The sequence below is a fragment of the Peromyscus maniculatus genome, chromosome 8, assembly GCF_049852395.1.
Source record: "Peromyscus maniculatus bairdii isolate BWxNUB_F1_BW_parent chromosome 8, HU_Pman_BW_mat_3.1, whole genome shotgun sequence".
Lineage (NCBI taxonomy): Eukaryota > Metazoa > Chordata > Mammalia > Rodentia > Cricetidae > Peromyscus > Peromyscus maniculatus.
Window position 1 is genome coordinate 28,585,568 of NC_134859.1, and position 14,117 is coordinate 28,599,684.

The 14,117-nt window shown below is 43.6% G+C and overlaps 1 protein-coding gene across 5 annotated transcripts in view; it reads left to right on the forward strand.

Moving 5' to 3' along the window:
* Positions 1 to 14,117, forward strand: part of Rnf145 (ring finger protein 145) — a 48,588-nt gene that overhangs the window by 11,476 nt on the left and 22,995 nt on the right. For all 5 annotated transcript variants that reach the window (XM_076578191.1, XM_076578192.1, XM_006971601.3 and 2 more), the window contains exons 3-4: positions 2,949 to 3,057; positions 13,835 to 13,926. In XM_076578191.1, the coding sequence (XP_076434306.1) occupies positions 2,949 to 3,057; positions 13,835 to 13,926 (201 nt within the window). The remainder of the gene's footprint in view (positions 1 to 2,948; positions 3,058 to 13,834; positions 13,927 to 14,117) is intronic.

Here is a 14,117-nt window from a genome sequence, read left to right on the forward strand (position 1 = left end):
ATCTCACAGAAGTGGCCCCAGGCGAACTGGATCCAGGCAGTTCCTCAGTTGAGGTTCCATCTAAGTTCTGTCAAGTTGACAATAAAAACTGACAAGTGTGTCTCCCCTGCCCCCCTCTTTGTCTGACTTATTCCTTTATTCCTTATAACTCCTCCTTCTCCTTCCTCCTCCTCTTCTTCCTCTCCCTCCTTCCCTCTCTCCCTCCCCTCCCTCCCTTTCTTTGCATCAGACAGGATCTTGATATATACAGGTGGCTACTTGCTATGTAGCCCAGGTTGGCCTTGACCTCTCAATCCTCAGCTATGTAGTCTTGCACCACCGTGCTCAGAATTCAGACTCCTTTGGTGATGATGTTGCTCAGGATCTGTGTCCGTTTTCGCCTTTGGTTTGTTTGGGTGATCTCTCATGGTTTTTCCTGCAAACCTGTAACCGTTGTCCACTGCCTTTACCTCCTTTGTGTGGGGTTAGTGTTCTTCCACTGTGAGCCGTGTTGCTGTGCCGTGTTGTGAAGGTTAGGTCTCTGTTCTAGAGATCCTAAGTACCTTTTGGGTCACGCGGGGCTGTCTGTTATCTCTGTATTCTAGCTGGTATGTAATCTTCAGGGAACGCATCCCTAACCACCTGCGAGATGTCTGCACTTGACCATCCTGGACACCTGCCTTGCCGCCAGTCACTGCACTCAGCACCTTGACGTCATGGCCAACTTCCGCTTCCTCTTGTGTTTACTGTTTCAATAGCAGAACCATCCTCTTGATTACCCAAGCCAGAAAGTTCACAACCACTTCCATTTCCTTGTTTTCACCCACTCATGCAGAGAGCAGCACTTAGCTCTGTTTAAATATGGATCTCACTGCATCTCGGTACCCTAAGCCACTGCTCTGATCAGGCCCCCAGTTCTCCCCCAGTCCTACCATCTCTCTAATAATAAATCAGTAGGTTCACCAGTAACATGGTTTTTAATTCTACTTTATGTATATGAGTATTTTGTCTGCCTGGATGTCTGCGCATGCCATGAATGCCTGATGCCCATGGAGGCCAGAGGAAGGCATCTGATCTCCTGGGACTGAAATTACAGGCAGTGGTGTGCTGGGAGTCAAACCTGGGTCCCCTACAAGAACAAGCGCTCCTAAGTGCCGATCTGTCTCTCCAGCCCCAGGCAGTAATGCTTTAAGTGGGTCATCGTTTTTTAAATGCTGTCAGTTTGCTTAATTATAAATTATCATTGGCTCAGCTTCATTGTTATCAACCTTAGTTAAAGTTGTTTGGTTAATTTCACAGAATTAATAGTTCTGAAGCATGTTTACTCAAAACCAAGTTGTAAGTTTAGTGACTAGGGTTTCCAGATTGGAAGAGGTTGTGCTACCTGGTCAGGAGCAGGCGAAGAGCTGATTATGTGAACACATAAATGGGCTCCATCTCAAGCTTTCTGTGATGTTGGATGTCCATTTGGAATAAGAAGTGGGTTTTTGGTGGTTGTTGTTTGTTTCCATACACAGAAGGAGTCGGGGAATTATTTGTGGGTATTTTATCTGGAAAGGGGTATCAATATTCAAAGCAAAAGTTACTGCTTTGTGCCAAATCCTTTTATAGTTCCATAGAGAGAACGGTTGTTTAGGGACCACATTTCCAACATTCACTGAAGAAGGTGAAAGAAAAAACGGAAGGGAAATGAGAGGTCAAGAGGAGATCAGTGTCTCAGATAAAAGATGACAGGATAGCCAAAGGTTCTGTCTTGGATGCTGATTGGCTTCTCAGTTATAGAGGAGAAAGGTAAAAAATGATTTTATAGCAGAGAAAGGGATAAATAGATGATTAGAAAATAATCCCAGCACTCGGGAGGCAGAGCCAGGCGGATCTCTGTGAGTTCGAGGCTAGCCTGGGCTACCAAGTGAGTTCCAGGAAAGGCACAAAGCTACACAGAGAAACCCTGTCTCGGAAAAACAAAAACAAAAACAAAAACAAAAACAAAAACAAAACAAGAAAGAGAGAGAGAGAGAGAGAGAGAGAGAGAGAGAGAGAGAGAGAAAGAAAGAAAGAAAGAAAGAAAGAAAGAAAGAAAGAAAGAAAGAAAGAAAGAAAGAAAGAAAGAAAGAAAAGCGTTGGGTACAAATGGAGTGAAAAGTTAATCGACAAGGGGAAATTTAAACCACCAGCCCCCAAATCATGACATAGAGACTTATTATGAAAGCTTGGCCTTAGCTTAGGTTTGTTTTTAACTAGCTCTTATAACTTAAATGAACCCATTTCTATTAATCTATGTGCTGTCACATGGCTTTTACCTCTCCTCCTGAATGTCCTGCTTCCTCTGTGTCTGGCTGACGACTCTGCCTTTCTTCTTCCCTAAGACCTCTCTGTCCCCAGAAGTCCCACCTAACCTCTTCCTGTCTAGCTATTGGCCATTCAGCTCTTTATTAAACCAATCATAGGGACACATATTCACACAATGTAAAGGAATATTCTACAACAGGGATTGCTGTGAAGAGAAACATGGGTTTTCCCTTCGGGATGGGGAGGAGCCCTTGAATGTGTTTTGAGGACCTTTGTTGGGTAGGTGAACTGATGGATGGGAAGATGTTGGAGAGACGGGGGCTTCTGTAGGTGGAGAAGTCTGAAGGGGCAGCTCCTACGAGTCCAGAGAGATGATGAGAGGATTGGTATAAAACGGGGAAGGAGGCGTGGAAGAAAGGGGCAATGAGAGGGGTCACGTTGTACCCTTGTGTGCTGCATCTAATTATTAGTAGAAAGATGATGTAAGAGGTTACAGATGCTATTTCCAGTTGTAAAAATCTACAGTGATATTTTTGAACTGAATGAACCTTGGTAGTGAAATTAAAAAGAAAACCCCATTCGTTGATAGCTACTTAGAAAATAATTTATTTCAACTTATCTCTAGAATAACTAACTGGGAGACCAAAGTGCAATGATTTGTATTCATGTCTCTGCTGCAGGTTACATCTTAAGTGTTGTGCTACTCACCTTGCCCAGGCAGCATCTGGTTCAGCTTTATTTATATTTTTTGACTGCCCTGCTCCTCTATGCTGGACATCAGATATCCAGGTAAGGCTGCAACAACCCCCACCCCACCCCCACCCCGGTTTGGAATGTAAGATTGAGTTGAAAGTTGTTTTTTCTGTTTTTAAATGTCAATACAGTGTTTTCTCATGAATACTGTTACAAAGCTATGGCTTTAGTAGATTATTAGTCAAGACCTGTTAAAGGAACAGAGCTGATAGAATGAGTTTTTGTAATAAAGGAAATTTGTTAGATTGGCTTACACAGGATGCAGCGAGGTAGTCCAACAATGGCTGCTGGTTTTCAGTCTACATTGAAAGCCCCCAAAAGTTGGCTCTGATATCTGTGGAGGGTGCTGGAGCTGCAGGACAGATGGACTTGCAGGCATGAGGGGAAATGGGCAAAAAGCAACATTTCTTCTTCCATGTCCTTGTATCTGGGCTTGCAGAAGGTATGGCCCATTTTTAGGGTGGCTCTTTCCACTTCAAATAATCTGATCAAGAAAGCAATGGACAGCCAAGATAACCATCACAGTTGGTTTCAAAATCAGATTTTATGATAGTTGTTTTTTCTGTAGATATTATCATTCAGGATTAATAGCTGGAATTATTTTGGGATTCTGGTTTTGGAAAAAAAAAAAAAAAGACAACAGGAAACAGGCCTTCCAGTTATATTGAAAGATGAACTTCTCTGTATTACCCAAGAACAGGATTTCTTCAGACCGTGAGAAGCAGATTAATTCTCCTCTTCTTGGCCAGCCCTTCTTCTTGGCCAGCCCTGTCTTCATTGAGAATCAGTGTTAAGCTGCAGAAGTGTAGAATCCATCAGTGACTTGGGACTCATTGTGTCTTCGAGACTAAAGTGTTAAAGCTGCAGTCTGCCGTAGTATATAAGCTTCCTGCCTTTGGATAAAAATGTTAAAATGTAGTTGAACCTGAAGCATATTTTGAGGTATAATTTCTTTTGAAACTTAAATTTTACAACTTTTTGTTGACATGTACTTACTGCAAGGAAATACTCTGAATTCTAAGGAGATTTGGCAGTGGTCTTCGGTATAATGCAGGCCCAACACATTTTAATGGAGGCTTGAAGTTGAATCTAGAAATCTCATGTTACATGGCTAAAACTGAATTGATTTTTATAAATAGTAAAAGTTATAATTTTTTTCTGGTTATAAAATTGCAGTGTTCATTGTAGACAAATTTTATGGAAATGCAGAAAGTTTCAGGCAGTGACAGTTACCTGAAATGACATAGCTCTGTCAGCTGGTTGCCCAGCTTTCCCTGTGGTTCTCTGGATACAAAGGAGTCAGAGTAATAAATAGCTGAGCTGCCGCTTGCTTCTGCCCCTCCTGGAGAATGCAGCGTCTTTGCCCTCGTCAGCAGTATCTACTCCTCACATCCCTCAGGTTGTTTCTTCACCCTCCTCTGCCGGTTGTCTTCCCTGTCCCTCCCTGCTTAGACAGAGTGGCCCCTGGAGGGCTTGTGCTCATCTTACTTCTGTCACTTTTACTGCCCTGTGGTGTCCAATCATACAATCTGGAACTTAAAGTCTGGTCCCAGCTTGGTTCCTCAAGTGGATAGAGTCACCTTGGTCACTTTGGGCCCTGCATCATGTTCCCAGGCATTCTGTGGAAACAGCTTCCAGTTATTTCCTGTAGCAGGGAGAGCAACATGGTGACCTCACACAGCACTGTCAGCCTCAAGCTACATCCTGTTCATGGCGTTGGTTCATGCTCAGGGTGGAGATTTTTCACTACTCATTCTAAACAATAAAATACCAAGCAAAGAATTTTAGTAAACAAGAGTCCCATCCAGGGCTCTGGAGTCACCATTTCAGTGTACAAATGAATGCCTCGACACCTGCAGGCGTGTAGTTCATTCTTAGGTGGAAGGCTGGGTGGCTAGATGCATAGATACATTTAAATTGCAGCTTACTTCACTACTTTGAAACTGGTGTGTCACTGGAAAGATAAGCCTTAGTTTCCACACCTAAGGAAGTGTGATGACAATCTTAAAGGACAGTGATAAGAGTCAAGTGAAGTGTCTGGATTTCTTGGCACAATTCTGGCAGACAGTGAAGGCTCACCAAAGTTCAACTACCATTCTTTTAAGATTGGCCATGTTGTGTTTTGTGAGGATTTTCTTGTGCTATTAGTATTTTAAAGTGACTCTTTAAATGGTAGCGCAATCTGTGGTACATTCTGGCCTTTAGAGAGGGCAGTCCAGAAGATCTCAAAATTCAGGGTAGACCTATCAAAACTGTTGTTTTTATTATAGTCGTAATCTTGGGTAAAAATCATGAGTATTTGCACATGGTTTAATGGTGTAGTGATGGCCCAAAACATGTAATTCTATTTTTATCTTCAGTATTACCAATCCACCCATTCCTAAATGGGGCAAAATCCTGTTATATAAGTGGTGGGAGGGACAACATACCCAGAACAGATTCGAGGGTATAAGAAAAAGCCCTTTTAGGGTGTGACAATGGCAAGTATTTAGTTTTAGCATAAGGGTTTTTTATTTTCAACGTTTAGTGTTTGTTTTCATCATTAGAAAGTTAAAACATACCAAATACTAAAAAAATTTTGAACATTTTATAGTGGGCAAGAGCAATTTATCTTCCTGGGTCACTTGGGGACCTGCAGATGGAATCTTGGGCCCGCAGACCTCAGGGAGGGGTGGTCCAGACTTGCCTTGCTTCTCGTAGGGAGGCACATGATTAATAGGAAGAAAACTGTGATGGTCAAGTTCGTGGGCTCAGTGAGTGTGCTGCTGTGGCAAGCTAATGCTTTGAAGCAACAGACAGTGCCTGTCGTAGAGGGCTCCTTGTTTTTTGTTTTTGTTTTGTTCTGTCGAGTGACTTTGAAGATAGGACATATTCCAGTGTTTTCCTTCAGTGTAATTCACTGTCTGCTCCTTCCTCATAAAAGGTTAGCAAAGATGTGCCGCCCTCAAACTGCCTGTGACATGTCACATTTAATAAATACTGATGTCTGAATATACTGTATTTTAAGATACAGTCTTCATGTCTCTACTTTAAAAATAGTGACACATTAAAATTGCAGGTCACTTCATTTACTACTTTCCAGTATTACAATGTCATCTTAATAACCAAATTAAAAAAATGGTTTTACATTTTGGTTCACCTGTGGCTTCACACAGTGTTCACACATCCCTTTAAGGTCTGCAGCTCAGTTCAGTAGCTCATGATGCTTTTGCAGAGTTATGCGAAACTGTTATATAAGTGGTGGGGGGTACGACATGGCCACAATGGATGTTAGACTTTTCCTGTCCCCCTAAGAGATCTTGGTACTCCTCATTTTCCATAAACCCCTGGACCTTCATCCTTAGGCCTTATTATACAAAACTCACCTCTCTCTCTCTCTCTCTCTCTCTCTCTCTCTCTCTCTCTCTCTCTCTCTCTCTCTCTCTCTCTCTCTCTCCCTCTCTCCCTCTCTCCCTCTCTCCCTCTCTCCCTCTCTCCCTCTCTCCCTCTCTCCCTCTCTCCCTCTCCCTCTCTCCCTCTCTCCCTCTCTCCCTCTCTCCCTCTCTCCCTCTCTCCCTCTCTCCCTCTCTCCCTCTCTCCCTCTCTCTCTCTCTCTCTCTCTCTCTCTCTCTCTCTCTCTCCCCCCCCCTCCCTCTCTCCCTCTCTCCCTCTCTCCTCTCTCCTCTCTCCTCTCTCCTCTCTCCTTCTCCTCTCTCCTCTCTCCTCTCTCCCCTCTCCCCTCCCCTCCCCCCCCCCCCTCTCTCTCCCCCTCTCTCTCTCTCTCTCTCTCTCCCCCTCTCCCCCTCTCTCCCTCTCTCCTCTCTCCTCTCCCCTCCTCCTCTCTCCTCTCTCCTCTCTCCCCTCCCCTCCTCCCCTCTCTCTCTCTCTCTCTCTCTCTCTCTCTCTCTCTCTCTCTCTCTCTCTCTCTCTCTCTCTCTCTCTCTCGTGTATGAGCAGAGACCAAGGCATTAGGTGTCCTGGTCTACCTGGCTGGTAAGCTGGGAACAGCTTGTCTCTATCCCTGTAATGCTAGGATTACAGGACATTCACAGCCATGTCTTCATTTATATGTGGGTGCTGGAGATTCCAATTCTGATTCCCAGGCTTTTGCTGCAAGTGATCTTATCTCCTTAGCCCTTATTTTGTCTCTTTTGATTAATTTATCCTGAACTGTACAAGCATGGTCTTTGGTGCCAAGTTTTCTTTGATTTTAGCAAGTTGATTCATATTGCAGTATTTCGGCACCTCCTTTTCCTCCTCCTTACCTGTCTCTCCCCGCTTCCTGTCCTTTTTGGGGGATGGTGGTGCAATGATGGGCATCTAACCCAGGACTTTGGATGCACCCTCTACCAATGAACTGTGGTTCCAGTTCTGTCACTGCCCATACATGGGCACTAGGTCATTCTACTTGGGGCCTCTTACCCCGTGAACATCTGTATGTGTGTGCTGGTTTTTATTTCTCTTGGGCACAGAGCTCAGAGTAGGATTGCTAGGCTGTACAGTCTCCCAATTTCGCCGTTTTGAGAACTGCAGAGCTGGCTTTTTCAAGTGACTGCACTGTCCTGCATTTCTGCCAGCAGCACGAGTCTCAGTTTCCCCACACCCTTGCCAACAGACACTTCATTGTGGAGCCTCCACTGTGTGTGTGAGCTGACAGTTCATTAGTCTTTGGCTTTTCATTTCTCTCTTGGCTAATGATGCTGAGAGTCTTTTCATTTACCATTTATAAATCTTATCTGGAAAAATGTTTACTCAGGTCCTTTGCCAATTGTTTGATTGGATTGTTTTTACTGTTACTGAGTTGTGGGAACTCTGTATATATTCTGGGTATAAGTTCCTTACCAGACATTTTTGTAGATAAATCATCTCCTTCACTGCTATATAAGACACAGTATCTGGGCTGGAGAGATGGCTTAGCCATTCAAGGTTAAGGCTCCCACCCAGAAGGACATGACACAGTGTCCTTAATCTCGATAATTAAATTGCTACTTCAGAAACCGGCTGTAGAAGATATTTATCAATATTAATTTTCTAACTTGAAAATTTTATAAACACTTGGAAAGCTGGATTTCTGTTTATTTTTAATTATTTATATCATGCTAATGAGTGTCTGTGAGTCGAAACTTGTTTGAAATTTGACTGTAGACACAGTTTGTAGTATAGAAAAATTAAATATTCAAAACTCCATCATATCACTCAGTACAATACAAATAATTAAAAATCTTGCCATTTATTTACGCTGTGTGTGTGTGTGTATGTGTGTGTATGTGTATGTGTATGTATATGTCTGTGTGTCTGTGATTCACCATGATATACATGTAGAAGTCAGAGGATAACTTTGGGAATTGATTCTCCCCTTTCACCATCTGGATTTGAACTCGGATCGTCAAGCTTGGTGGCAAGTACCTTTACCCACTGAGCCATCTCAGCAGTCCTGAGTGTAATAAAAAATATTTCTTGGTAATAGTTTATTTAAAATTTTAAAATACCATCTTTCTTGATTTTAAAAATTATTCAACTCTCCTTTTCACATGCAATGATGTAGTTAATATATATCCCAGAATCATTACCACTTTAAAATAGAGACAGTCTAGCACTAAACCATGCATGTTCCTGTAAGCTTGTGGTCATGATTCATATCTATAATTATGTGCTTTTCTAAAAAAAAGTTAAACTTTAGTATTCTTAATTTCAGGTTTATTGTTAGGTTTATGAATTAACACACTGATTTTATTTTATTTTATTTTGAGACAGGGTTTCTCTGTGTAGCTTTGCGCCTTTCCTGGAACTCACTTGGTAGCCCAGGCTGGCCTCGAACTCACAGAGATCCACCTGGCTCTGCCTCCCGAGTGCTGGGATTAAAGGCGTGCGCCACCACCGCCCGGCAACACACTGATTTTATATGTGACCTTAATTAAGTCCCCACTAGAAAGGGTTTTCAAAAGAGGGAAAATATATGATTTTTGTCCTGGCTGCATAGGTATAGAGGTTTGCTTTCAAATATAAAACAGTCCCAAGAATATATATGTAAGATACAAAAAACTATATGTAAAACACAAATATTCTACGCAGAGCTCTCTAATTCGAAAGGTAGGTCAGGGCGTGTCTGTCCTGGGAATAGTAGCACTTTAGACATGTTCAATCTCTGTTGTGGAGACTGTCCTGGGTCTCTACCCACTAGATGCAAGTAGCACCTCCTCCCAAGCACTCTCACAGCCAAAATGTGTCCCTAGACGTCACCATGAGCCTCCTGGGACCTGAACTGCCCTTACCTGAGAGCTGTTCTGTGAAGGGATTGTGAAGTAGAACTTTGTTGTAGATACACAAGAAGTGTTGACAGTAATAAACTTGGCCAGCTTTTGGCATTTTCTCCCTCATTACTAAACCCAAGCACTGAGTATCTATCTAGGAGGGCAGAAAGGAGCAGAGAGAAAAGCAGGAATCAAAACAGTTAAAATTCACCTGGGCACATGAACAACTCAGTCACTAGCCCAGTGCTGACACTGCAGTCGTGTGTGTGTGTGTGTGTGTGTGTGTGTGTGTGTGTGTGTGTGTGTATTAGGTGCTTAAATGCAGGTGCTTGAATACCTGAGTGGGAGCTCTTGTATGGGAACTTTTTATTTGTTATTGCAAGGACTTGGAGCTCCCTGCCTTGTTCTATGAAATGAGCATCTTTTGAAAGCTTCCTGTAAGTGGCCAGAGTGTACAGATTGTTCCCGAGATGTTCAAGTACCACGTCAGACTGCTTAAGAGGCTGTACCATAAAGGATTTAGTCACTAGCCAGAGTGCTAAGCTTCCTGGATTTGTTAGTTTTGGTTGTTACTGTTCATTTATTTTTAATGGCTTACATACTACTTTATAGCAAGATTTTTCCTAATTTCAAGGTGTCTTTGAGGGCTTCCTTGTGCATCTCACACATTCTTTGTCTCCCCCCCCCCAAAAAAAAAGTTGCAGTTGAAAGTGAAGAGGCTCCCACAGAGGACTAGAGAACATTGTCCCAGGGTTTGGTTTTGTAGTACTTAGGTTCACTCTTAGCATTGCACACGTTACAGAAATCTAAAAGGTCAATGGAGGAAAAGACTCTTGGCTTCCCGGAAGGATGGTGGGAGTGCTGGCATCTGGCTGGCTTAGTGCCTTGTCATCTTACACTTTCCATATTGGAACGTGGTAATGTCCCTCCTGACCAGCTCATCTGAGCATCTTCAGATGGTCACAGAGTGTAAACTAGAACTCCTGGGCACGTGTGTGTTGGCCTTGGAGATGTTTGTTAGCCCGAATCCTTGTTTTAGTCCTGCACTTGGGGTGCAGGGCTGATCTAGCAGAAGAGTATCTGCATAGTGGTTTCCTGTGAAGTGCGGCCTCTCGTCAGTCAGTTTCACTTCTGACAAGCTCAGCTTAGTTCAGCTGGTCCTCCAAAGGAGTCTGCCTGCTTCTGGGCCTGGCCTGTCTTACTGAGGTGGCCTCTTAGATGGATGCTGAAGGCCTGTCCTCAGAAGACAGAGTGATAAAGGTGAAGGGAGGCAGAGGGACTAGGAAGGATGCTGGTTCCTGGAGGAGGGTGGCTGAGATTAGGGATTAGGTTGGAACAGTGAAGATGGCAGCATTTGGAGAGAGACATGCACAGGGTCCTAGAAGATGGTAGAGTGGTCACCCGCGGGGGGACTTGGTCAGGGTGTTGTGGTGACCCTAAGGCTGATTGTCTCCTGGGATAAAGACCTCCCTTAGAGGCCTTAGCTGTGTGGAGTAATGCACCTGCAGAGCATGAGAAAGAAGGAAAGTAATGAAAAGGTCTAGAAGAAAAGGTTAAGACGCAAGGAGTGTAGTATGGAATTGGCTTTTATAGTTAATACCTTGTAAAGAGAGGAGTAACAAGTGTTACTTACGCTGAGGTAAAGGCAGACAGAATCGCTTAGAAGGAAAGGAACCGGGTGGTGTAGAGGTGAAAGAGGTCATTTTTATAGAGCCCGAAGTTTGAAGTGGTCACAGCATTTGCATTGTTACGACAGCATTTCGGACAGTCGTGATAACTAATTGTGAGAGTGGTGTTGCTTACAGCCCAGCAGGGTCCTGGAAGCCTACGGATACAATGGTTTCCGTTTGGGTTACAGATTTTCTGAGCTGCCTAGACAAACATTCTACTGCTGAGTTGTGTCCCAGTGTCTCCTTAGAGGTTTTGTCATACAGTATTAGAATTTAAGATGCGAAACGTCAAAGACAAAGCGAAGCTTTTAAGAGGGCAAACTAAAAGAAAGCTTTCAGGTAGTGCTGAGCCCCTGACATTCCGGGACAGCGCAGTCAGATGTTCTAAAGATTCTGGAAGCTGATGTTGAGTCTGCAGTTGTACTATAAAATGTGGGCGATGCAGTGACAAATCCTACAGGGCTCTCCGTTCCACAGACTCCACAGCCTCCTGGATTTGAGCTCCTGGGACCCTGGCCCTGGGAGCCTCGTGTGCTGACACTGCCTTTCTGTTGATGTGACAGTCACGTGGCAGAAGGCACCCATGTGCCTCCTTACCTTACGTAATCCCCAGACATTTTCATTACCTCAACATAAACCCAGGATTCCTCAGGCAGTGCCCTCCTTCCATTTTTCTTGCCGTGTTACAATATCCTGATAAAAAGCCCTCGGAGGGAAGGGGGTTGCTTTGCTAGCCTATAGTCCTGTCGTGGGGAAGTCCGGGCCGCAGCACAAAACACGGCATCCCCACCCGAGCAGAGAGGACAAACTCATGGACCCTTGCTCGCTTCCTTCCTGACCCAGCCGCCCCTGAAATGCTGCTGCCTCGTCCAGGATGGGTCTTCCCAGTCATCTGTCGGGACAGTCTCCCACAGACATGCCCACAGGCCAGTCTGTTCTAGACAAGTCCTTAATTGAGACTGCCATTTTAGGTGATTCTAGACCGTGACAAATTGTCCTTTAAAACTATGGGCAGTTACGTTCATATCCCTACACTCGCCCCTGCTCTACCCCACTTCCCCAGGCCTTGGTAACTCGTAGTCTGCTTTCTGTCTGTGGGGTTTCCCTGTCCCCTGTTAAACTGGACCTGTGTACAGACTGCTGTGGCCACAAGGAGAGAGTTGGGCTTTAGAGGACCTGGCAGTGCCAAGACTCAGTTGTTTCTCTTTTAGATAGAATGGTTGCTTTAGTGTCGTTTCAGAGGCGCTGTGAGTGTTGATGAACTGTATAAAGTTGTCACCTTGATGGTCAGCCATAGCAGTCAGAACTGTGTGTGTTATTTGCAAAGATCCCATCTGTGCCTGTTTACATCAAAATGGACGCTCACTCACACTGTAGAATGCTACTTTGTCTTGACCCAGCAGGCACCAGGCCTGCCCTCTCCTCCCTCCCCAGGTGGGAAAGCCAGCATGACAAGTGTCCCCTTAGACAGTTGTTCCTGGTTGACAAACGCTGACTAAGAGCTTCTCTCTTGAGACTCTGGTTTGCTTCTGTAAATGTGAGGAGTCGTGTTAGAGACAGTCATCAGAAGGCGAGAAGGGTCAGTTGCTTCACGGCCTGCACATTTAGGTGATGCCTTTTTAAATATTCCCTAAACTGTTCCTATTCTTTAAAAAAAAAAAAAAAAAAAAAAAAAGTTTTAGATTTTGAGTTTTTGTCAGCCCTGTACTACGTGGTTATGTAAAGCTCATTCCGAGCTGACTATGCTGTGCTGAAGGAATTCAACTCAAGTGCCTAACAAGAAGTAATTTCATGGAAAAAGTAAATACAGAGTTTGAGTGTGTTCAAAAATATTAAAAACATTGAAAGTATTTTAAAGTACAGTAAATAAGGTATTCAACAGTTGGGAAAACAGGGAAGAATTATTTTCCCACAAACTTTCCTTCTTCAATATAAAAATTCTGGCTGGCTCTCTTGACACAGCCCCACTTGGCTTTCCCGATGGTTAAGGTGCTCCCCTTTTGTGCTTCCAGCCTATATTTTCCAAGTGTAAACAGTTCTCACATGAGTGAAAAGCTTGTTATTTGTCCCATACTGAGGGATTACATTTGGACAGGTGGGTTTGATACGATGTGGTACTTCTTTAGAAATGTTGGTGCTGGGGCTGGAGAGATGGCTCAACCATTACGATTGGGCACTCTTGCTGGTGACCCACATTGGGTGTCTCACCCCTACCTTTAACTCTAGCTCCAGAGGGTCTGATGCCATCTTCTGGCCTCCACAGGCACTGCACTCAGTGTCCACAAACCCACACATAGATAAAAAGAAAACCCTTTAAAATGTAGGTATTACATTTTTCTCTTCTTAGATATTTTTCTTGGGTGTTACATTTCTTATCATAGATCCGTTGTAGATTTGAAAGAAAGGCTGTGAAGGATTTTCTTGCTGGGAAGCAGCTTTCTAGCTAGCTAGTTTGTTGTTTTCTGTATAGCTAATGGAATAGTTGGGGGCAGACCTTGGAGGAATTAAGACAGAGGTACTGACGGAAGCGAGGTGATGTAGAATTGCCTGGACTTTCTGTCATTAGACGTTTTCTGTTTCTTAGTTTTGAGAGAGGATGTCTCCATTGTTTTTTGTTTTTTGTTTTTGTTTTTTTTTTTAAACTGGGTGTCAAAAATTGAGTAAGGTGATGGGAAAAAGAGAACTCCTACAAAATACATCTTCAGGACCCATCTCAGTAGAGTCAGGTTCATTCACCTCTGCAGAGTCTGTTCCCACTGCATGAAAGATGCGATAAAGGGTACACCTGTATGTAATTCTGTATCTTTAAGTCTGTCTTGTATGTCGAAAGAGAAGCGGTCACCTGGGTTTTCTGAGAGTTGGGGACTGGACTGCCTCTCCCTCATGCAGTACCTTCTTACTGTTTTTCTTCAGGGACTATGTCAGGAGTGAACTGGAGTCTGCCTATGAAGGACCAATGTATTTAGAACCTCTCTCCCTGAATCGCTTTACCACAGCCTTAATAGGTAAGTATTGTTAAGAATTAAAGGTATAGATAGGAACTGATTGGTTTTACCATCTTATGAGAAAATATTGATTCATGGTCATTTAAAACAATTTAAAAATTCAAATTTGTTTATTGCTCTCCTGTTTTGTTTGGGGTTTTTGTTTGTTTGTATTGACGGGGTTTTACTCACTTGTTTTGGTTTGGTTGTTT